The 25,556-nt window shown below is 40.9% G+C and overlaps 1 protein-coding gene across 22 annotated transcripts in view; it reads right to left on the reverse strand.

The window, feature by feature from the left end:
• The window catches only part of MAPK8IP3 (mitogen-activated protein kinase 8 interacting protein 3), an 83,611-nt gene that overhangs the window by 15,737 nt on the left and 42,318 nt on the right, over nt 1-25,556 (reverse strand). For 9 of the 22 annotated variants that reach the window (XM_072599710.1, XM_072599646.1, XM_072599701.1 and 6 more), the window contains 10 exons: nt 25,244-25,362; nt 16,102-16,113; nt 12,806-12,863; nt 12,167-12,319; nt 11,079-11,160; nt 8,927-9,078; nt 6,777-6,833; nt 6,320-6,490; nt 5,004-5,130; nt 4,130-4,225 (listed from right to left, as the gene is read on the reverse strand). In XM_072599710.1, coding sequence (XP_072455811.1) covers nt 4,130-4,225; nt 5,004-5,130; nt 6,320-6,490; nt 6,777-6,833; nt 8,927-9,078; nt 11,079-11,160; nt 12,167-12,319; nt 12,806-12,863; nt 16,102-16,113; nt 25,244-25,362 — 1,027 coding nt within the window. The remainder of the gene's footprint in view (nt 1-4,129; nt 4,226-5,003; nt 5,131-6,319; nt 6,491-6,776; nt 6,834-8,926; nt 9,079-11,078; nt 11,161-12,166; nt 12,320-12,805; nt 12,864-16,101; nt 16,114-25,243; nt 25,363-25,556) is intronic. The other 13 variants (XM_072599766.1, XM_072599649.1, XM_072599777.1 and 10 more) reach the window with 6 other exon arrangements.

A 25,556-nucleotide genomic window follows, 5' to 3' on the forward strand; every position in this document is an offset into this window, starting at 1 on the left:
CCCTGACTGCTCAGATGTAAAGGCTCTCTTGATCCAGTGACATATGTAAAGTGTACAGCAATACTGCTTTAATGTCAGGCAGTCAGAGACCTGTCTTTGGTCTTTATGCTAATTTTCTGTTTGTACTTTCTTCAAGTTCAGGGTGCTGATCCTTCCCCTGAACTGGTGAACTTTTGACCCCTTTAAAAGTTGTCTTTCCTTTAAGAAAAACTGATCAAAGAACCAGTGCTAGCAGTCATCCTGGGTGTGCTAGGATGCTTGCTTTTACAACTCCTGAAAAATTGGAACCAATGAAGAGTCAAATAAGCAGGACCAGAACAATTTATACAAGGACAACCACAATATGAAGAAAAACAACTTTGAAAAACTAAGAACTCTGATCAAAGCAATGACCAGTCATGTCTCCATGTTACCTGTCGCCTGACATATAGGTGACATACTCAAGGTGCAGAAAGAGATAAAAGTTTCTGGACATGGACAATATGAGATTTTGTTTTGGTTAAGTATGCTTATTTGTTACAAGGATTTTTTACCTTCTCTGTTTTTAATTGGGGGGGCACCAAGAGGGAGAGATTAAGTAACAGTGAGACAAAAACAAACAAACAAAAAAGAGGGCCACTGAAACATTTTTTAAAATGCATAGTGGAAAAGGAAGGAAGCACAAACAGGAGTTTGGAAGTAATGGCTGGAATTTATTATATTTTTTTAAAAAAGCAAGTGGCATGAAATGGCCACTAACACTTTCATATGTAATTTTGTGTTCTTTTGTGTATGTTATGTATGTACGATGTACATATATATGTATGTGTGTGTATACACACACACGAATGAATGAAAAAGCAAAAAAATCCAGATCGTAAGGCTTCTCAATTCCAAAGTAATATGCCAATAAAGTCCAAAATGGCCAGCTATAGAAAGACTTTGTACCTCCAGATTGGTGGTATATGTTTACCTTCAGAATTAAAAAAATGAAATAAAGGAGATATTAGAGGATTCAGAGAAAGGATGGCAGGATCCCAAGGACTAAAATGCTACAGCAAGTCATCTGAAGAGTGACAGGAAGCTCTGATGAAGTTCTGAATACACAAAGAGAAAAAAATTACAATAAGGAGGAAAAGAGAAATACATCTGAGGAGATGACTGGCTATACAACCAAGTTAAAGATACAATGACAAAAAGGGGAATGAGAAAAAGGCAGCTATGGAAACAGATTACTGACATTTTCTAATTAATGAATGTGTATCAACTGTTAGAAGATTAAAAGAACCTAAAAACTGCCTCAGCCAATGAATCCTGACCTACTTGCCAAGTGGAAAGCTTCGCCAGGGGCAATACTGGTTTAAAACATAAATTCATTCATAAAATCTTCCAGAAGAGAATGGTGGAAGGTTGTCCAAAACTGTCAAAAAGAACCCTAACAACCAGTAGGGGGGAAAACAGGATTACAAAAAACATGATAAGAGACTCATCTAAACAAAATCATTCCAAAACCATGTAAGGATGAAAATGGGTGGACAAAAACACACTGGAAAATGAAAAAGATCTGTAAAGGATTTAATGGCAATTTTCTTTCCATTAATGACTCTTCGTGGAGAAGCAAAAATGGCACCAAAGAAAACCAGGATGGGAAAAGAGCAGCTAGACTAGACTAAAGACGTGATCTAGGACAGAGGTTAAAAAATTTGGGGGATGCTGAGCAATTAATTCTCAAGGAAGGATGCCTGTCAACACCTCAGAAGAAATGTCAGTCTTTGCCTATTTTCTTATCTCTACAAAATTTTAGTGAGGAAAAATCTGTGTTTGTGCTTTGTTCTTGATGAGGACCATGGCATCAAGATGAAGACATGACTTGCAGTTGACTTTGATCAGAGTGAGGGAGGGCTGTGCAAGATCTCCAACCTCACTCTCTTCTCCTGAGCCACCTGGGTCCAGTGACCAGATACTCATTAGGATGACTGGAGATGGCCCAGGATGCAATGGGAGACCCTTGCCCTTTTAGGCTAAGGTCTCATCACATTCTCACTTTGAGTGAGATACAGCCATTCAATGAATAGGTTTCTTTAAGTTACTCATGGGATGGCCCTTTTAATAAAAAAAAAAAATATCAAGCTAGGAGGGGAAGACCCTCAAAGAGAGTAAAAGAGAAACAGTTAGTATTTAGTGTTTACTAAATTTAGTAAACACTAAATAGTGAGAATAATCTACACATGCATTGAGGGCATACTTCATAAAGGTATAAGAAGGGAACAAGTAGATTTTTGCAAATGATATTCCACAGAAGACCACATACTTACAATCACCTAGTTGACCAAAAGGTGTGATGATGCAATATTCCATTGTGTTCATTGTTTGATTATAAAAGAGCACTTAATTTGGTAGGGCAAAATATCACATTAAAGGCTCTCCTTCAACAAAGTACAAAATAATTCCTTTAAAGATGTCACAACTGAGATAATTTTCTTTGATGATCTAATGATAAGGTGTGGCAAAGCATAAAACAGAAAACATTTCCTGACGGTATTCGTTACTGCCAAGGAGGATGTCCAGTGCAGAATCCAAATGTAAAAGGGAATCCTTATAAATGGAGAAGTAACTGAAATGCTCCTGTTTTTGAATGGTAATCTGCTTACTGCATTAAGTCTAGGAATATCTGAATAATAAAGCTGTAGGTTACCCACAGGGCAATGGAAAGGTGCACAGTGTGAGTAAGTAGCACACACTGCTAACAAAGAATTGGACCCAAGCATGTGTAGCCTTTTTCAGATTGCATGCAATGTTGGAGAGGGGAGAAGGGAGGGAGGAGGGAAAACTTGGAACTCAAAGATCTTATGAAAGTAAATGTTGAAAACAAAAAATACAAAAATTAGTAAGTAAATAATTTGAAAATTTATGCCCAAGAAGCAGAGTTGATAAGATATCAAAGAGATATGTGACTAGAAGAGTAAGCAGCCCAATCCTGACACTTCAAGGTCCACCTACTGCCATGGCAGGTATCTACATAGTGGAAGAGCCCTACAGGGAAGTTCTCAGGCACACTGGGTGGACCAATCGTGAAGAAATTTAAAGGGACTGTGGAGAAGAGTCACAAAGACCAAAAGGGAGCCAAGAGACTGAGGCTGGCATCAATAGATAGAGCACCCACATTTGTGTAGTCAAAGATCCAGTGAATGGCTGAAGATGACTGGTGACTGAGGGTACTATCTGTATTGTTTATTTTGATTTGTACAAAGCATTTGTCAAAGTATCTCATGCCACTTCTCTGGAATATATGGAGCTGTGGGCTGGCTGGAATAGTCTCAGGTGAATTTAGAGCTGATTTGATAACTAGTGGGCTACCAGGTTTCTGTATCTGGTCCTGTGACATTTAATGATTGTATCTATGACATGGCCAGAGGCACAGGTGGGATTCTCATCAAATTTGCAGATAACATAGCACTGGGAAGGAGAACTTATACTTTGGGTGAAAGGGTAAGGATCCCCAAAGATCTAAATAGGTTATAATGCTAGGACTAATCTATTACAATGAAATTTAATAGGGAGAAACATCATCTTCCAAAAGGCACCCTCTCATGAGTACAAGATGAGGAGGCAGGGTCTGCCACATTTCAGGAATGATAAGCTGGGGAACATCCAGAGAGGGGCACTCTGAATGGCAAATGCGTTCATGATCATATCCTGTTATGATGACTGGTAGAACAATTTAGGGATGTTAATTGTGTAGAGAAGAATCAGGGTTCAAAATAATAACTTATTATCAAGTATTTGATAAGCTTTAATACTGAAGGAGAGTTAAACTTATTCTACTAGACCCCAGAGTGCACAGCTAGGACCAAAGAGAAGAAAATTAAAGCTGGAAGAAGGCTGGACTTCCTCACAGAGCTATCTAGCCAGGAAATGCACTACCTTTTAAGAAGACAGTGTATTCCTTATTATAGAAAGTCTTTAAGCAAAGGCTAGATGACTATTTTTCAGGTATGTTGCAAAACAGATTCTTGTACAGGTCCAATGTAGACTAGATAGCCTCTGAAGTACTGATGCTTTCCAACTGTCAGATTTTGCTAATTTGATTTTGGTGCTAAGGACCTTAGGGAAGAGAAAAAGTGGTTCCAAGTTGAACTGGGCTACTTACTTTCATGGTAGGGTCTTTTTCTACTAGTGGGCGACAGTACACAGGCACAGGAACGTTCTTCATTCTGGTGTCTTCTTGGCCTCCATTGGGACTCAACTGTTAAAAAAAATAAAAGACGGAGAGAATTAAGAAAGTGTGAATCCCTTTACCCTGGGGTTGGGCTAAACTTTGAGTCCTAACTTTGAGTTAGGACATTGTCTTAGGACAATGTAGCTGTTCTTTTTCTCTAAGATGTTCAAAAATATCCAAGCAACTGAGAAGGTGAAAGCGACTCAATTTGGGAGCAGACACAAATGGACATGGTCAACAGGCCTGCTGAGGGAGCTTCCCCATTGGTTCCCCTTCATTGTTCTCTTCCACTTTGTATTCCCTCTACTTTTTTGATTTTCAGCCCCAGGCAACTCCCTTCTCTCTAGCTTTATCTATTTCCTGGGAGCCTCAGACTCTAAGCTGATGTAAGCATTTAGGATAATCTAACTGTAAAGTAAATACAAACTATCATTATCATGACCATCCAAGAGAAGGTGTAGGGTGAAATGATCACATTCCAAGAGATGATAGGAAATGGGAGTTACACAGGGCTGAAGGTCTAAACAGTGGAAAGAAAGGGAGGAAGGAGTGCTGAGCATCCAGATCAGGACAGAGGCCAGGGTCAATTCAGGCTTCTTTTGTATATTTCAGGCTAAAGCCAGCCAAATAAGGAAGTATCTGCGGACCTGAAGAGAGCTCTGCCCCTGACATTCTCTCTCCTAAGCCAGGGTTGCTGGTTTCTAGAGAGGGTTGTGGCTAGGTAGGTGTCATTCTCCGTGGTGAATATAGTCTGGTATTTGTGCAAAGGTACGTGAAATGTGTGAAGAGGGGTAAGCAGGATTACCTGCTTATACTTGGCAGGAAGGCTCCAGCCACAGGCCTGCAGCCGCCCATCATCATTGCGTACATGTTCTCGAACTTGGCGATACTGTTCACGCTTCTGTTCCCTCCGGGCTGAAGATGTGCAGTCACTGAGAAGAGAAGTGACAGTTGTACTTCTCAATCTATAGTTAGAAATGCAGGCAAAGGGTTGAGAAGTAGGTCTGAAGGAAAGGGATGAATTGGTTAGATACCAGTAACCAGAGTGGAAACAAAATACTCAGATTACTGAATTGGGAGTAATCTGAGGGTGGAGAATAGGAGAAGCTTGATGCTTTGGTCCTAAACATGGCACAGTCTTGTATAAAGGTCTGGCCTAAAAACCCTCACTACTGCTCTGGAAGAATAAATTGAAAGGGCTCACTCTTCTGAAAGGGGGAGGATGGACTATGAGGTTTACTGAGGTAAGAGTTTGCAGAAGCTTCATGTCAAATATGGGTTTGAAACCTTGTCCCGAAATTCAGTCGTGGACAAAATCCAACAGCCCAGAACGGGGAACTGGCTTCTAATCAAATACTGAGATTCAAGCGCTCTGCTTTCTAACAGCCTTCTGATGCCTGGCTCTATGCAACATATAAAAGGTCATTCAAGCCACAAGGTAGGTACTTACATGCTTGTCAAAGAAAATGAATAAATGAATGAAAGAGTACCATAGAATCCTAACCTTCGATAGCTCACCCTGTATTTCACTCAGTTGTTAAGATTACTAAATTTGAAACGGTACCTCCTAAGGGTTGGGCCCTATGTGAGGGTGTGGTGGTAAATGTTTAACAACTGGCTCTCTAGGAGGAAAATGTATGCTTAATATACTTTTCAGCATAATCTGCATTATTAACATTTTCTCCATCACTTTCTTAAGTCTAGACAATCAATAAAACAATAAATCTGTTCTGCTTTAGCTGCTAACAACTTCTCTTACTCAATTACCTTGTACTTTTGTAGAGACTTTATAAATACTCATATATGTACTTGTCTTCCCCAAGGGCAGGGACTAATTCACTTCTGTCTTTGTATTTCTTGGCTCCTAACAGTGCCTGGCATACAGTAGGTACTTAATGCTGACTGGTCCATTGTTAGCATATCCAAGACTAGAACTCAGGTCTCCAGACTTCAGGTTAGTGTTCCTAGGCAGCTCCATAAAGAGGTAGACAAATAATTAAGACATCAATGCTCAACATTCTTGGCATCAGAGAAAGAAAGGGCTATGGGAACACTCCTGCCTCTTTTCTTAACTGTCTAAAACAGAATATTGGAGGTGAAGTTGTCAAGAAATAAACTCACTCATCAGGGAAAAATTCCAAGGTGCGGCTGCCAGCTGAGATCTGGCACATGGTATGGCTGCGGCGCTGGCTGAATCCAGCTGTGGTAGGTGACTTGTAGTGGATGTTTACTGATGGATAGGACCTCTTTGCAGGAGGTGGGCTGGAGGAAGAGCTGAAGAGGCGGCTGAAGCTATAAACAGATATATGGGGCAAGTAAGACAGGCATGGAGGAAAATGTTAGTATCAGAATCCATCAGATTACCTATTCCCCATTCTGTAGCCCTTTTTCCATAGTCACAGAATTTCAGAGCCAGAAGAACCTTAAAAGGTGAACCCCCTTTTACAAATAAAACTAAAGTCTGGTGAAGGGAAGCAACTTGCCCAAAGTGGTAATGCAGGATTAGAACCTGGCTTTCCTGACTGCCATGAAGACTCATTCCATTTACACTGCCCTGCTTTGTGCCCCAAGGACTCACAATTGCCAGATGGTTGATTTCTTCTTCTCCTGGACAGATGGGTGTTCCCGGGATGCCCTGTAGAGAGAAGCCAGAGAACCAGTCACCTTGGGCACTCACCAAAACTAAAAGAAGATAATTCTACTCTTTCTATTAGCTTCACCTTTGGCTACAAAAAAGTCAATGCAAGATGAGGCATAAGTAGACTTCAGGGAAGACTACAAACTTCTGGAGCATAGCAGCTATTCCTTTACCCTTTATTTTCTACCCCCGCTGGCTCCTAGGAAAAAGGCAGTGCAGACAGAAGAGCTTCTGTGGACTGTGAGGCAGGCTGCTTTCCAATCAATGGCACAATGGCTCTAGGCATTGAAAAGAAAACTTTGGAAAAGTCAGAGCAGCTACAGGAAACTAAGTAATCGTTAAGGCATGAGTGTTTATTGATTGATGACAGCAGATCAAAGACCACATCTCAGGTTTCCTGACTTCAGACTAGTGTTCTTCTCATTACTCGCACTGCTCTTGCTGAGGCAGCTCTGCGGAGCAGTAGTCAAATAAGTGGGACATCAATGCTCAACATTCTTAGCATCGAAGAGAACCCCAGGAAGATTTATAGGAACTGATGCAAAGCAAAGGGAGCAAAGTGATGAGAAGACCGTACACAGTAACAGTAATACTGTCCAATAATCAAACATGAAAGACTTAGCTACTTTGATCAATACAATTATCCACAACACCAAAGGGACCATGATGAAAAATACTATCCACCTCTAGAGACAGAGGACAATAGCCAGGTGGCACAGTGGATAGAGTGTCATCTTCCTCAGTTCAAATCTGGCCTCAGATGCTTACTAGCTATGTGACCCTGGGTAAGCGACATAACCTTGACTTCCTCAGTCTTCTCATCTGTAAAATGAGCTGGAGAAGGAAATGGCAAATACCTCCATATCTTTGCCAAGAAAATCCCCAATGGGATCATGGAGAATTGGACAATACTGAAATGACTGAATGCCACCAGTAACAACAACTAGAGAGAGAACTGATAGACTCTGAGTGCAGACTGAAGCACTTTTTTCTTTTTCCCACATTATGGCTAATGTGGAAATATGTTTTGTATGATTTCATTTATATTATGGGTATTGTTATTTCTTGCCTTCTCAATGGCTGAAGGAGGGGGTGGAGGGAAGGAGAGATTTTGGAACAGAAAATACAAATTTAAAAATTTTTTTAAAAGAGAGAGAGAAGCCACGTAAGAAAGGACTCTGGGAATGTACCTTTTTTTCTGGGAACCCTTTTTCCTTAGTTGTCTAGAAGGAAATAATTGCGATGAAGCTGCTGAGAAGCAAATTCACTCATAAGGGAAAAATTCCACCTGGTTTCCAGGTGAGATCTGGGATCTTCCTCTGCCTGTGTAAATGAGGTCTTGACACTAAATTTATTTCATGCAAAGATAACGCCTTCCCTAAACTGCCTCTGGGACAAGCACTGACTCAGTCAGTGTTTTACTTCTTTTGTCTACTGCTACAGTGATTTAGCCCTTGAGCCAAGTAAGGAAACTACATTAAAGGTCTTGTGTTAGCACATTAGAGCTTATGGATCAACCAGTCTCAAGGAAAGGAACTTCCCCTTTTTCTGGAGGACTAAAGCTAAGGAAGATTCCTCATTCAGATCCAGTCCAAGCTCAAAATTAAGAGAGAAATAAAGACACAGAAGTCAATTTCCATTGGCCCTAGGTACAGCACCAAGACACATTCAAAATCTTTCTAGGTTCCCAATCAGTTTAATTTATCTTCAACTACAGGATGCAAGGGGAGGAAAGACAGAAGGCAAGAATCAAGTTTACTTTATGATCCAATTCTCTTACTAATTAGTAAGGGCTTCCTGAGGCCAAAGCATTTCACTAGATATTAAGTGACAGTAGTAATAAAACATGATGCAATCTCTCTCTTCCCAGTGCTGAAGAATCCATATGATATGAAGATAATAAACCAACTCGGACTACTCAAGATCCATAATTATAGGTACCTTAAGATAAAACTGAACAAAGAAACATGGATGGGAAGGAGGGAGGAATATGGGGAGCTACAGAAGGATAGATGGAGATCCAATAGTTTTTGTGCATTTCTGGATAGCACATCCTACTCTTAGCACTCTGTCAGGTTCATTAGTGTTACCTGATCATCTCTGTCCACCTCACAGCTTCCTGGAGCTCCATCAGCCTCTCCTTATACTGGTTACGTTCCATAAGGACACGGGCCATCTCTACACGGGTGAAACGGCGACGCTGGGCAATGGGAATGTTGTCCTGCAGAGGGGAGGAGCACTGCTGTTCAGCCAATGAGAGAGTGAAGGGGTTGAAGTTAGTACAGAAATAAGTAGGAGTTTATAAACACATTGTTAGTTTCTTCCTGATTTGTGCTATCCCTTTGTTAGCTCTAAAGCTACTCGAGCCACTCTACTGTTAACCATGGTGCAGAGGGCAAGGAGTTAGATTGTCAGGGAATAGCTTGGACCCAATGCAGATCTCCCATGGATCTTCAGCAAGTGCAATTCATGGGAGGGAGGAGGGAATTAAAAATGAGAGTACCTGGAAATGCAAAGGGATAGGAATTCTGACACTAGGCTATAGGAATTCCAAGAGCCAAGTTTATCTTTTCATTATCAAATTCTGGACCTTCCCCTTGGGAAGTGGCAGAGGGAGACAAATGTAGTCTTTGAACAGAGGTTAGATGATGACTACTTATCGGAGATACCATTGGAAATATTCAATTATGAGTCAGACTAGATGGCCTTCGAGGGCTCTTCCAATTTAAATTCTACGACAAAATGGGTATCTTTTCCTCCAAACCACTGCCTCACATTGGGTCCAAAAAGTTCCAAGCAAGAAATCAGTAGCTAAACAGGGATTAGAAAATAAGAAGGCATTTTAGGGAAAGTTATATTTAGGTCCTGTGGGGTTCACATAAGGTCTAAAGAGGGGTTCATGCAGGATCCAGATAAGATCAAGGCAGAATGGGACTATATATCTTGCAATATAACCCAGGCTTCTAAAATTCTAAGGGACTGGTGAGGAAGGAAATAGATAGGCAACAGACCCAGCGGGGATCCTAGCCATGCTTCCCACTGCACAAGGGGTATGCTGGCACTCAACAATATTTTATTTTGTTGCTGCATAGAGTTTCTTCAGTAACTGTGCTGCCAAATGAGTGAAGGGGACCTAAAATGCCTCCGTCTACCTAGGACGACTGCTGCAACTAGAGGAGTTACAACTACTGGTTTGATTTCTCTGGGAGGAAACCTTTACCCAATATGTAACCAGGATTGTTCCTTCTCATATACATCTTTTCACAGAATTAGGAAAGGAAAATGAAGCACACATGAAGATCAATAAAGCCCCCAAATTCCTAGGCCAATAAGATTCCCCTTAATCCAAAAAAAAAAAAAAATTGTCCAAATTGGAATGAGCTTTAGTGAACCTCAATCTCCCACCCTCATTTTTAACTATTAGACTGTGGCAAAAATAAGTGATGCAGGTAACAAGAAGAGAGGCTAGTCCCTCTTCCTATCCCTAAGTCCATCTAGGCTGTACTTACCTCCGAGCTTTGTTCTAGATGGTTACTATTTTAGCCAGTTTACCATTTTCACTTTGTAGAAGGGAAGGTCTCTGGTGAGGTCAATTAATGAGGCTAAAATGAGGCTACTGCTTTTTAGGGCATAGCTCTTAAAGCCTAAACCATCTACTGATACATCTGCTTGATTGTCAGAAAATGAAGACCTCAAGACCTAGTGAAATAAAGTTGCTCTAATATCAAGAACAAATTCCTTCGCTAGGAATGAAAGAAACATGGCGCTTCTAGGGTAGAGGAGGAGAACATTGCTGGAATTTCAGCAAACACACTACTGGGTAAAGGGCCCTCACATAATTAGGTCCAAAGCCTGTGAAGTTACTAAAAGTGTGTCCACATCAACATTCTTGCTTACTTAATAGTGCTATATAAAATTACATTGAAAACTATAACACCTGTCAGTCTGAATACCATTTGGCACAGCAGCTAAATGGGGAAAGCCATAGTTCCTTGAATTTGCCTAGCTGTTGCAGGGCAGGAAAAAAATATTTTGAGATATAACCAAAAACTAAGTTTTGGCTCTCGTCAGAAAGTCGCTGCAGCATTTGGCAGGAGACACTATAGACTGAAGGGTTGATGCAGACATTACAAGAGGAAGCAGGTGAGGAGATGGGAGGGAACTAATGGAAAGATGAATGTATGGAGAAAACAAACATGCCCATTACCACCCATTCCCAGGCATTTTAATAATGAAATATACCAATTCTGTACAGAGATAGCTGCTTACATCCTCCACCTCTTCTTTGGGTTCACGTCGTGCAGTGATGGCCTCAGACTTCACTCTACAGGGAGAAGAAGTCAAACGTAGGTGGGAGAGAAGTTTGGAACACTGACTTTGAAGGTCTGGCAGAGAAAGGGGATCCATGAAATACATTTGGTCCCATTTCTCACCATTCATTGTATAAGGTCTTCCATGGGAAATGTTCAGGGAAGTGAAAGAGAATGGAACTCAATTTAGAAAAGAGAGGCACAAAGAGATGCCGCTTCTGTGGAAACGCATGGGAGCGCGTCACAACCAAGACCTAGCACATCCCCCAAAATGCCACGTGGGGTTCTTAAATCCTAGCAGAGAGAAGAAGGCGTAGCAGTTCAAGGCCATAGTGTGTTCCTGGGATCCCTTTTTATCCTCTCTTAACTAAAAAAGGGGAGCACAGAGAAGAACTGAAAAATAGGTTTATTTATATATCTATATTTATTTATATTTTAAAAAAGAAAAAAACACCCAGGAGCTAGGAATCACGAGCCTAGAAAGAGAACGCTTCAGCAAGCTCTGACTCAACCCATGCCAATGTCTCCAGGTGGGATTCAGCTTTAGGAATGTAGGCCTTTCCTTAGACTTGACGAAAAGTGATCTCAGCAGAATGTAGATGAATGAATACAAGTTACAAGGAAGTTTATGAGGAAATACAAGAGTAGTAGCAGAGGTAACTAACTCATTATCTGAGGAAATAAAATAAAAGTTGGAAGGGTCTTACTTTCACATGATGAAATTAAGAGATACTAAGGTATACTGGAGGAGGCATGAAAGAAGACTGTCCAAGTCAACAACAAGAACTCACTGAGCACCTGCTGCATGTTCAGCACTGGGTTCAATGCTGCTTAAGAGGGGACAATGAAACAGTAAGGACTTTCGGTATGAGGAAGAATGAGAGCAGTAAAAGGCCCTGTGAAGCTGAGAGAAAGGAAGACCAAGTGGCAAGTATTCATTTTCTCTTCAAACTAAAGAGGATCATCTGATTTCCAGTCCAGCTGGGACTTCCTGTATCTTGGTAACATTGCCTCCCTCACCGTTTGAGCTCCTCTTCCAGCTCCTTGACTCTGGTCTCCATTTTGGCTTTGGCCTGCTTTGTGGCTTCCAATTCTCCCTTTAGCACCTCCTGTTCCCCAGACAACTGGTCCACCTTGGCAATCAGATCATTCTTCACCACATTCAAAGCATTTCTTTAAAAAAGCAACAATATAAGAAAATTATGTGCGATTACTTCTAGAGTACATAAAAAGCTTCAAAGAGAGGCCAATCAGTTTTGCAGCTAAGTACCTCAGCAGCCTCAGACATCAAGAATATGAGTTACAGTCAGTGGCCAAACTAAAGAAACAACTTATGAAGCTTATATCTAAGTTCCTTCTTAAACAAAAACAACAAGGAACATTAGTGAATCCAGGAGCCGTAGGGATCTGGAAGGTTGGTTGAGTCTCAAAGTTTAAAATGGGCAACTATCTAGCTAGGAACAGAACACATTAATTACATTAATACATTAATTAATACTCTCAACCATTCCCAGGTGTTGGCAGCTGGCTGCTGCTTGTGAGATGGGACAGGATTGGGAAGATATCCCTCAAACCAGGGATCCAAGGTCCTGGTGAGAGAATTACTGAAACAGTCTAGAACACCACAGTGAGATTTAAAAAGGTGCACTGGTCTCTTACTTGGTCTCCAGGAGCTGTGAGTTCTCTAGCAATAGATTTCCCACTTCTTTGCCCATTCCTGAAACAAAAAGTAAGGAAATTTCAATCAAGCCTAATCATGACTATCTCAGCAGAAAAAGAGTATTTACTTGTTAGTCCCATTCCTAGTGGTCAGCCACTCCTTGGCTGTATTTAGAATGTCCTTCGAGGAAAGATTCAAAGTCATCACCCACTGGTGAGGAAGGATACTTAGAGCAAACTTCAGTCAAAACAGAAAATAGGATTCCCTCCTCCTGGGTGTCCTTCTGAAGCCTCCCCCAGTTCATTACTTTAGGGAACAGACACATGGCTCTGCAGAGCTAGCCACCCGCTTTTTGGATGCCACTTCCAGGGATTTTCCTAGGGACTCATAGTTTGAATCTCTGCTAAGGGCTACAGAACTCCTGAGGAATGAGTAATCCCTCTTGGCCATCGTCAGCTTTAGCTGTTCCACAGGTCCTCTGATCAGATAGCTCAAACTGTTGACAAGGGGTTCCAACTTCAAAGGATGTGACAACACTTTTGGAATGAGAACTGAGAGAATCCAAATAAAATACTGGGGACTGAGGAAAGAGACCCTGAAGGGGAGGAAGCCAAAGGGCACTGGGAAGTAGGGAAAAATTCCTCTGGAGATAGAATCCTAGCAAAAGCAGGGTAGGATCCATCAGTCTGGATTTAAAGAAATTATTTTATATTGTAACACAGACTATTGGATGGGATCAGGCACCAAACTTGAATTTAAACCTATGCCTCTGCCCCAATCCCATGCTTCATAGGCATTATCCCTCACAGGAGCTTTTTAAAAATTTAAATTTTTAATAAACAAGCACAATTTAAAAGTCCCCAGTTCCCCAAGAGAATGGAAGTTGGTGCTATGGTGACAAGAAGATAGAGAGGACAACACAGCACTTAACAAAGAACCCTTCCCCAGGAGATGGGATGGACACGGGATGGCAAATGCAGCTCTCCAGACTGGTTAGAAGCAGACCAAGCTATGTGGGAAAAAATTAAGAAAAAGTGCCACTGAATTTCAACAGACTGCTTTGACACTGTAGAGTGTGTGTTCACCCCCAGACAAAAGGAGAAGGGGAAGACACAATCTTCCAACAGTGCAGGGACCACAGCCTTTAAGATAGTCTAATAAAAGTAGATGGCAGGAAGGGAGAAGGGAGAGATCTCTTCCTCTGCACAGTCCCCAGAAAAATGAGGGGACTAGGGGTGGGGCTGCTTGTGATCTTCTCCACCAGGTGGTATAAAAGACTCTTGAGCTCTTTAGGATCAGAGACTAAAACAAGACTGCTCCTAATCCTGGAGGTATTTGACAACAGCACAAAATAAATGTACTAAAACCAATTCTCTAGGAAAGGACAATGGAATAACCAAATCCAGACTAAATAGGGGAAAAAAACACAACACCTTGTTTCAGCCTCAGTCCTTCTAGTCACTTCCCCCCACTTCTCCAACCCCATTCAAAAAGAAAAAAGAAAAAAATACGAATTAAAAAAGTAATGCTTTGTATTTGAGAGTCCCTGGTATCTCCATTCTGACCTCCTCTGCCATGGAAGTAATGGCATTGCCTCTGTCTGGGGCCACAGCATTCAACAGGATTTAGAGAGTGCTTACAAGAACAGGGCATTTTCCTGAGTTGTTGAAGGAACAGAGGTCTTCAGAGGTGGTCTCCTCTTAGCAAGAGACTTGAAATGCCCTGTCCCATCTAGCCTCAGGCAAAGATGAAAGGACAGTAGAGTACAGAGTCCCCAGGAGATGTGAAGGAGAGTCAGGGTGGGGAGCCTACAGAGACTGCCTCAGCCATTATGAAAATAAGGCAAAGGGGAGAGATAGTCTGGAGAAGAGGCTCCTCTGAAGTGCCCACTACAAGTCTGGCAGGAGAAAAACAGGGCACTCCAAGCAGCAGAGGAGACACGCACATGGGGAAAGAACCCCAGACCAAAGATGTGGAGCCCAGGCTGCAGACTATCTCCCCAAAGGCCCCCCCACCACCACCACTTCTACACCATTACCATGCAAAACCCAAACCACAAAACCCCATGGAGCATGACAAGATGTTGGGTGAAGAGGAAAAGCCAGAAACTGGAAAAAACATACACTTAAATATGGCCTTTGCCTTACCAAAAAAATCATCCCGCACTATGAGAGCCGTCCCAATCCCATAGGAAGGAGTTGGGGAAACGGGGAGGAAGAAAGGGAAAGAAAGGAAGGAAGAAAAAACAAGCAGCCATTAAACATCCATCATAAATAGAAAACCAAGCAGTGAGTCACAGTGCTCATGGGTTACTTCATTTTGGAAAAGAATCGGAGGAGGGGACAGGAAGGAGAGGATGAAAACCAGGCTGGGGTGGGGTGGGGTTTTGGAGCCTCAGCCCTGATGTGTTGAGGTGCTGATTTTTGAGATTTAGGAAGAATTCAATTGATTTGTTCCCTTCTTCACGACAACAACAACTACCAGTCACATGTGAAGCAGGAAAAAAGTCGGAGGGAGAGTTAGAAGTGGAATTAGTGGGTTACAGTATATGAAAATTTCTGAGCTGCTTACGCCATTTTTAGACAGACAGAGAAACAATTCTGAACCAGGGAGAGATGTACATGCTAGCTGTTAGTATTCTTTGGCTACAGAGTTTGGAAGCCCAGGATTTTGTTTATAGGAAGGCAAGGCAATGGCATCTTCCTGCCAACAAAGCAGAGAATGATCTGGACTACAGCAACAAAAGTAGACAATTAGAGCACCTTCTGTTTTATTTGGGAAGAAGGCCTCCTAACAAAGTCCAGGTAGTAAACATGTCACAGGATACCACAGGCTGGGCCCATGACAGCTTTTATCACAGGGTGCTTGCGTTCTGAGGGAAATGCTGAATCTAAGCTAAGAGAGGAATCCAGGAAATTAGGTGATCTTTGAAAAATCTTTTGGTAAGTTTAATGCACCTAAAGAAAGGCATATCCTATTATTCCATTACCTCAACACATTAGTTGTCTAAATGGGGAACTTCTACCTTAATAGGAAAAGGATAATTAGCACAGCAGATCTGGTTAAACTGAAGGAATAACATCAATGGAACTGGGAGAGCAAACCAAGGAAGCTTACTAAGCTATAGGAGGGTGAGCAAAAAGCCAGGAGGTGGGACCACGGCCCCAAAGTCAATGGGAACTTGGAGACAGCAGGGGAGGATCACATGTGTATACCATATCATTCTATCTGAATTCAACAAGTAGGGAAAAGGAACCCAAAATAAACAAGGACACTGAACAGGAGAGATACACACCTGAGAACTCCCCTATGGGCCATGTCCAGCGAAGCACAGAGAGACAAGGGGAAAAGGAAGTGACAAAAAGGTCAATCGGTGACTGAAACCAACAAAATAAAAAGTTTTCGTTAAAGAAAAATTAACAATGATTCAGCCATTTCAATGCTAAAGGGTATGAAGAGTAAGGAAAAAGACTGTCTAGTCTATCTTGGTGTCATAAAGCTAACCAGGGGCAGAGATACAAAGGTAAAGGTCTCACAGGGAAATCGAGAGCTAAATGGTTTCAATAATTCAGAGGCTAGGTTTTCAAATACCACCAGAAGAACTGAGTTGTTCAATTTCCTATTCTATTTTATTCTGCCTTTGAAGGCCTGCTCCTACTTCCCTCTGATTTCTTTTGACCATGGTCCAAAGGGGCCTACAAACTGGTTTTGTGGGACAATAAACCTGTCCTCCCAATGACCTGTGAAAAGCTTCAGGAGGCAGTTGTGTTTTTTTTTTTTTCACACAGTCCTGCCAAGGTTTAGGGCCTTCTGAAAGGTTAAGAAGCAGCATAATGCAGTGGAAAGAGCACTGTTCCTACAGTCAGCACACCTGAGGGCCCAAACGTTGCCTCTGTCACCTGTCTGACCTTGATCAAGTCACTGCACCTCTCTGGACCTCAGTTTCCTTATTTGTAAAACGAGGTTCGATTGGGTGGTTGCTAATGTTCCTTTAAACCCTAGATTTCTTATCTTTATTAGGATGAGAAATCAGTAACTTACCAATATTTGTTAATCCACTTCTTCATTTTGAAGTACAAAGAATCCAAAAAATACAGGAATTTGAAGTAATGGAAGAGAGATGCCTATCTCACTCTTGCTAACTCTAAGCAAAGAAACATAGGTAAGGCAATAGTTGAGGGATATTTATGTGGGAGTATTTATGTGGGAGGGAGAACAAGAAGAATACTAGAATTTTAGGACTAGAAGGAACCTTAGAGATCATCTGTCCCGATCTTCAGAGAAGTGCTGAAAAAAGGCTATAGGAAATGAAGGGTTTGGAGTTACTGCTTATACTTTTTCTCTGCAGAATTAGGCTCAAAAAAAAAAAAAGGAAAAATGTAGTTAAAGATCTCTTTGTATGGTCCCACATCGGAAAGAACAAGGTTGTTTGTAGGAGGGCTTGATTAATACAGGCCCTCCTGCAAAACTGTTACTCTCCTTCCTAGGAGGCATGGATTTGACAAATGTCTTTGCTTGTTGTCTCATAACTGCATGGACATCTAAAAGACAAACAAAAAAGAGGTGGAAGAGCTACCTGACTTTAAAGCTCAAAGTAGGTGCAAACTAAGCAACTTTCCTTATTTCCTGTATGAAGGATGCAGCAGAGAAGGGAAAATAATGAAGGAAACTCAAGCCTGGAGAACCATCATGTCAGTTATTGACTAATTAGCAAATATGTACTGAGCACCTACAGAACTTAGCAGTAGGCATTATAAAGGAAGACAAGAAACAGAGAAGCCAAGGCCCTTAACCTCAAGAAGTTTATTAGATTAATAACATGAAGTAACAGGATAGCACATATTTAACTGGTAAATTGTACCGTGTGGTTTGTCCTTCTTGGTTTGTCTTGAAGAGGACCATGCATGACATCAGGAAGATAACATTATGACTTGCAAATGAATTGGATTATAGTGAGGAAGTGCTGTGCAAAGTCACCAGCCTCACTTTCTATTCCAGAGCCATCTGGGTCCAGTGGCTAGATATAGAACAGGACAATTGGAGACGGCATATAGTAAGTGTCTGAGGCCACATTTGAACTCAGGTCCTCCTGAATCCATTGCCAGCACTCTATCCACTATGCCATCTAGTTGCTCAGGAGAAGAAAGTGAGGTTGGTGACCTTGCACAGCCCTCTCTCACTCAAATCAAAGTCAACTGCAAGTCATGTCATCATCTTGATGTCATGGTCCTCTTCTAGAATGAAGGACAAACTCAACCTGTACTATGTGGACAATAATTGGCAAAGTATTTGGGAGATGGAAGAAATCAATTTCAGCTATAGAAGTCCATAAAGATTTAATGGAGAGGACTTAAAATGAGAGTCCATTTCTCCTTTCGACGTGGGTTTTCCCCATGAAGGCAACAAGACTGTCTCTGGGACCTGGAGGAGGCACAGGAGTCACCATACCCTGCCCTACTGACTAGACTTGTTTCCATAAGGAGGCAAGAGAGTACTGAATCAACCAGAGCTAAGTGCTACTTGCTCTTTGTGGATCCTCTAAGTTATAGCTACATAAACTTTTCTTTGTTAACTGTTAATGACCTGTCAGTGTGTCTTTGTTTCATTTCATCAATGAACCTAAACTGTACTCTTCATTGTAATTTTACAGAAACCCTCTCCTGTCCCTTCCCCTCTTTCTTCCTCTACTCACACAGGGTATAATATCCTTACCCGTGGGGGCTCTGCCCAAAGGAATGTAAATATTGATTGCTGAAAACTCAAAATGATATCTTGGGATTTATTTATTTCTTAAGGACAATGCCTTAAACACAAATCACTCTCCCTCTCACAGACTGGCCAAAAATAGGTCCCAGACCAAGCTCCACTAGGTCATTGTTTGAGCCCAGATGGCTCAGAATGAATGTAAATAGCAAACTGTTTCAATTTTGGTCAGAAACCCTGAGGATCTTTCCCTCCCAGATTGATTTTTTTTTTTTGACTAGGTAAAAGAGGCCATTCTCTACCTTGTTTCTTACCTAGCCTTAATCACTAAGTGGGTGTTGCCTCAGGCAAACTGACACCAGAAAGACCTTAGCTTAGTCAATGTTTCCCATGCATCTCCAGTACTCTGGATCCATATCTTGCCACTGGGCCCAGATGACTCCAGAGGAGAAAGTGAAGCTGGTGACTTTGCACAGATCTCTCTCACTTAAATCCAATTCCCTTGCAAGTCATGACATCACCTTCCTGATGTCAAGGTCCTTTTCAAGAATGAAAGACAAACAACAACCATTACCTTCTACCTCAGAGTGCCTCTTTTACCTTTAAGATGTAGTTCAGGTACCATCTTCTATATATAGCCTTTCTTACTCCTCCCAGCAACTAACTAGTGTCCTCTCTCATACTACTCTACATTCAACCTTTATACACACACACACACACACACACACACACAAATATATATATATCTATATATATCGTATATATATGTATATATGTTTGTATTTTGTTTTCTATTTAAGCTGCATTTGTTTATTTTTATGTGTACTTGCTGTCTTCCCCATTAGAATGTAAGCTCATTGTAGGAAAGGATTGTTTCATTCTTTGTACTTGACTATAGTAGGTACTTAGTAATTACTTGTTGATTGACTGATTACACGTGTTAAAAAATCTATAGGGTTACTCATTCAAAGACTGATGGCCTAAAGTCCCATGTTAAAGGATTAGTTCAATCTAGAGAGGTGTACTTCGATTATTAAGAACCTATTTTGTGCCAGGCACTGTGCTAAGCAATGGAAATACAAAGAAAAGCAAAAAACTAACCAAACTAACACACACCACCACCACCAAAAAAAAAAAAAATCCCTGCTCTCAAGGAGTTCCATTTTATAAAAATGAAAGCATGGTTCAAAAAGGTGAGATAAACTATGCAATTTCAAATGACATGAGCAGGAAGATCATGGATCTAGAATATTTCCAAGAAAAAGAGATTCCAAGGTCATGTAGTGACAGACACAAAGAAGGAGACCAAGGCAGCCAGGTCCATCCACCCACTTGCCAACAGATGTTCCCTGATCCTTAGCTGAAACAATCTGGTTACCAAGTCCCAGGATGGACAATGAAGAGGGAAGAAGGAACTCCATTCAGGAGTAATATTCTACAACTATTCCACTGTGCTACCAGCCTAAGACAAAACCAAGTTGAAAGCTGCAGTAGCTAGAGAACAGGGTCTACTCAACTTATCACTAGCTTAGGTTTTTTAGCCAGTTGGAGAGGTTTCAGTTTCTGATGATCAGAGAGCACAATGATGGGATGCCATGTTAAGGTGTTAAGTCTTGAATACAGATTTTTATTGTCAACAATCCTGTTGCAGATGGTGTAAATCAGTGTGGTTGAGCTTTGCTCCATAGAGTATACAGAAAAAGGTGGAAAAGGGATAAAATCTTTGATGCTGTCATAATCATAATGTGTAAGCAAGTCAAACTCCCGAAGGCAAACTATTTTGATAAAGTTTTGGTACAGGCTTGGTAGCTCTAGGCTGGTACTGGGCAAGGGAGTTTCCAAGGACAGTCACAGGGCAGTGTGCCAGCAGGGCTAGAAGTGTTAACCTGAGCTAAAGGTCATTTGCTTGAAATATCAGGTAATGTAGAATATAGCATAATATAAGCTCTTTGAGGGCAGGAACCGTTTCATTGTTATCTTTGTATTCAACCATATAGATAGAAGATGCTTAATAAATGTCTGTTGAACATGTAGCTCATGCAGTCCTAACCAACGGATTTTATGTACCACCAGGAACAGGAAAGACACTAGCAAAGTTCAGAGATTAAAGTTTCTTAATATCCCATTCAAACCTGTAGCAAGTGGAACTTTTGAGCTACTAAGCCAAAATGAAGCACACATGTCTGTGGATCAGTGGAGTGGCTGCCTCACCCTGGAATAGTATAAGGTCTATGAAGTTGCTTAAGGTTGCATTAATGTGGGGTCAATATCTGGTAAATGGTTGGGGACTAGTTGGATCAGATAGCTCATGGAGTTGTGTCTGGGGGATGGGGTCCAATGGGTCGATCAGAGTCACACTTCATCTAACCTGTATTGGCTTTCCTAGATCTTGTGAAGTAGGCAGCTTGTAGCTTAGGTACCCAACATACTTGTCCTTGGGCAGAACCAGAGAGAGATTAGTCTCATTGTCAAAGCTCTGTTAGATACCCTGGAAGGCCAGGACCACTGAAACCCTGAATAGAGTTCATAAATTCTTCCCTCCATTGGTTCATGAGGACATCCTGAAGGAGCTAACATATTCTACTGATGAGCCATTCATCTCCTGCATTTGACCAATTTGCTGGTGGAAGTCCTATGCTATAGTGGGGCTTCAAAATCTGCTAAAGCTCTGACATTTACTAGCACGAACTGTGTGTAGAAACAAATATTACCTTCCAGATAACCTTTGGTATCAAGAACCTCACCTCTTTTTCTCAATGGTAGAACTTCATTTATAATAGTATTTTGGGATAGAAGTTGGTCAAGACTGCTGATGAGCACTGACAATTCCTTAGAGGAGCTCATTCATGTGGGGTAAGGGAAGGTGCCAACTCATCTGTTGTTGTAGGCAGTTGTTGAGGACGCTTCTTCCCTGGCACAACCTGCCTCCACAAGTCAGCCTTTTCTAGTTATGATTCACTTCTGCTATAAACAAGTTCTTGGGACCTGAGAGATCAGGGACTGGGAAGTTTACTGGAATGGAGCAAACCAGGTGTCACAGTTAGGGGCAAAATAAGCTTGTTAAAGTCTTTATAGTTCAGAACCTTAACACAGAAGTGTACCGAGATTAATCTTGAGGCCTTCTGAGGATAGACTAGGGGCAGGAACAGAGAAAGAGTCAAAGGTAAGCCATGCAAAGCTCAAGAGAGATGCAGAAAAGAGTTTTTGGAAACTATTTTTAAATATATCTGCCTACAAACTACTAGTGACAAACCACTATTGGCCCCTGCTCTTGGTACATCCACTATTTAGACATAGCCCAATATTTCCAAGTGCCTTGGGCTACCTTCCCAGATTCTGGGCCAACCAAGTTTCAATGCCAAGTTTAAGTTTACCTGTGAAATTAGTCACTGAGAGGTCACAGGTTTTCCCAGGACCCCATCAGCAGGGCATTTCATTAATCTAAAAAGCTAATGTTACCTGCTGATTTGAAAGTTTCCTGAGCACTTTCCCTTCCAGTACATTTATGAAAATTAAAAGTTCTAAGTAAGACTGACACCAGTACTGATCCCTTGGGTAATCTCACATTATTTCAGGTATACACCTGCTTTCCCCTCCTTTTACTTCCTGTCTCTGTAATAAAGGCAGCATGATTTGGCAGAGAGAGCTAGCCTCACAGCCAGGAACGTCTGGACTCAGATCTCATCTCTGATACATCCTAGTGTGTGTATCTGATATATGCTGCCCATGTGGCCCTGTACAAGTCACATAACTGCTCAGTACTCTTGATAACTAAGACTACACAGAGAAAGTATTAACCTGCATTGGTAGAGTGAATTTCCTCACTGGGTAACTCCTCATCCCTCTTATCTTTCCCTATCTGTAAGAAAATTCCCTACAATCCTAGGGTGACTCAATTATTTTAAGAGTCTGAATTAACCTTATGAAAGGTCATTTGAAAAGCAATGGAAATCATATCCACAAGTTATCCTCATCTATGTCTTTCCTTCAGTAGTGAATAATCAGACATGATTTTCCCTCATAGAAACAGGACTGCTTTTCTCACAAAAGTTGTTTGCTGAAGTATTCAGTAACACCATTCCTTGTTTTAGATTTTGACAGGTAACTTCAAAGAAAATGCCACTCACTGTGTATGGTTCCCAAGGTTTCTTTGTCTTCATTATTGTCCTTTATGATTTATAGATACGGAAGTTAAGATAAATAAAAGTAGATTGTAATCTCATTTCAGAGAATTTGCCAAAAGAAATCCTTTTCCTGCACCAAAGTACTAATCAGGTCATAGTTTTAGGGGAAAGAAGGTTTGGGATAAAACAAAGTAATGCAACAACCAGTACCTTAGAGAAAATACTCTCTACACTGTGGATGACTCTGGTAACGAGAGGAAAGAGGACACAGAGAAGAACAGAAGGGCTGAAGAATAGTACAGTACTGTACAGTACTACAGGATCATGGCCCCAAACCATGAGTCAAAACAAGTCAGAGAGATACACTGCAGTTAGGTTTAGTGGTTCTGTTAACCTAGTCATTGAAAAGAGCAGGAGGACAAAAGTTAAGGTAAGGTGTTTAATAATAAAATCCAAGAAATTAACTTAGTTGTAACTCAATACTCCAAGAATTTGTCATTTTGTCAGTATGAGTACTCCCTCCACTGACAAGGTCATTATTATGCTTTAGTGGAAGTCTTTGTGAGTTGTTGCAGCCAAATAATCACCTGAAAACAAACATGATGATAAATCTTCTCCCACCTTGACCAGGTAGATCCTCTTACAATAGACAGTCTGTTATTGTGCCTAAACTCAAAGCCTTTCTGGCAGTGTACACAGCTAGAGGTCACAGCCTGCTAAGATACCTGTGTCACCATAATGATGCACTGAAGGAATAGCTCAATGCAAGTCCAGGGAATACCTTAATAAAATATCTTTACTGAAATAAGTTTAAAATATCATTATTATATTGTCTAGAGTTGCTAAATCTCTTTCTCTGTCTACTTTGAGAGGTAATTTTTCATAAAGTCTCATGACCACTCTCTCAGATGACAAACTTTCCTCACAAAAAAAAGTTCAGTAATTTGCTATGTTTGATCAATGAAACCAAACGGATGAACAGTGATTAAAAAAGTACTGGAAGGGAAATTTGAAATGACACATACACAGCTTAATATTAAGTAGGTTCTTTCCACAACAAATTTTTTTAATAAAAAAATTTTTTTAAAGAATAAATGTTCAAACATTTGAAGTAAAAAGAAGTTCCACTTTTCCTTGGTGTCAATTAATGGAAAAAATGATCATTTCAGGCCTAAATAGTTCCTTCAGGTAGGCTAGAGTTCTGGTAATGAACAATACAGAAATCTATCTATATACATTCCCCACCAGTCACCAAGTACAGATATATTCACTTTTAAGCAGGCTGTGAGGTAGACACATAGGCTAAAAAAAACTGGAACAAATTGAGGAGGTCAACTGACCTTCAGTTTATGGCAATATCTATGAAGACCAGTAACACACTACAGTCAACTATACGATCAGCCTCTCTGAATTCCGATCAGAAAATATGCACTTCACTGTACAACTACAAACGTCTAAGAACAAACCAACGATAGCAAAAAGGGGTTAAATATGAAGACATGACAAAGTTGAGGGCCACCCTCAACAACCACAAGGAAGGATGGCATCAAGTACACCAGATGAGAACTGCCCAGAGGGAGACTCTGCCTTGAAACCATAAGAAGTCAGGGCAACTTGCTTCATGCCTTAGGAAGAAAAATAGGCTAATGATGAGCTGATGAGGCAGAACAAAGATATCACAGCTAGCAGACAGCAAACTAAAAACTACATTTACAAATTAATTAGCTGATCTCATCACAGAATGGTTGCTTCAGGTACATGTACATGGGAAACCAGCAGCTACAGCTTTCTTGAGCCATAAACCACATGAATTAGATAATGTATAAGGAAAAAGGCAATCTCTTTAATCCTCCTGGCCAGCAGAAAGAGACCAAACTACATTATTACTTAAGAGAATATCAACATGTATACCTGAAGGTCAACAAAACAGGATTTGCTAAGGGAAGACAGGAAGACATTCTGGATCTCACCCATCTTATTGACCAGAAGAATCAGAGAGAGAAGTCAATTCAAAGACAATATGGACTGAAAACACACAAGCCTATATGGACTAAATTCAATGATTCATTGAAATGAGACACTCATAATTATGATCAGAGAATATAAACCTTCTGCTCTAGTGGTTCTCAATAACATTTATGGTCAATGCTGGTGTATCTGCCTCAAATAGTAGATGACTCCAGAAAGTATGTCAGTAAAATTCTATACTTATTTTGAAGATATGTTTTTTAGCACAGAAGGAAGGAAAGATAAGTACTGAACAAGAAACTTTAAAAAAGAAACTTTCTAAAGAGATGCTCTCAGTCCATTTTAGAAACTATAGTGACACGGAAATTCTAATAAAAGTCTTACAATATTTAGGGGATATCTTTTTCTAAAACCTTTCTTCTGAGAAGCATAACATGCTGAGTATACCCAAGGTTTCTTATCCAGGCATTTCACTGGTATAAAGGGGAACTGTGGAGTGGACAAAAGGGGATCTGTTTTAGGTTGCTGGGCAAAACCTTTACTCCAAGTCTGCTCCTCCAAAAATGTCCTTACCATAGGGCTGCTGAAAGATCTATTTTACATGAAAAGCTGCATCATATAATCACGAAGGACAACTTTTACCTAGTAGGTCTGCACCTTCATCCACATCCCCAATGACTTCAGAACCTGCAGTAGATAGCTCATGATATAGGGAATCAGTGTTGATGCCAAAGGCCTTGTTGACAATTCCTTGAGTTGGACTGCAAGGAGAAAAAAATGCACGTGCACGCACACACACACACACACACACACACACACACACACACACACACACACACACACACACACACACACACACACACACACCACAGCATAGTTAGTTTGCAATATTGGTATGGAACACTATTATAGGTTTACTAAGTGCTCGTATAACTCTCAGTAAGTGACCAACATT

The sequence above is a fragment of the Notamacropus eugenii genome, chromosome 1 (assembly GCF_028372415.1).
Source record: "Notamacropus eugenii isolate mMacEug1 chromosome 1, mMacEug1.pri_v2, whole genome shotgun sequence".
In the NCBI taxonomy this organism is placed as follows: Eukaryota; Metazoa; Chordata; class Mammalia; order Diprotodontia; family Macropodidae; genus Notamacropus; species Notamacropus eugenii.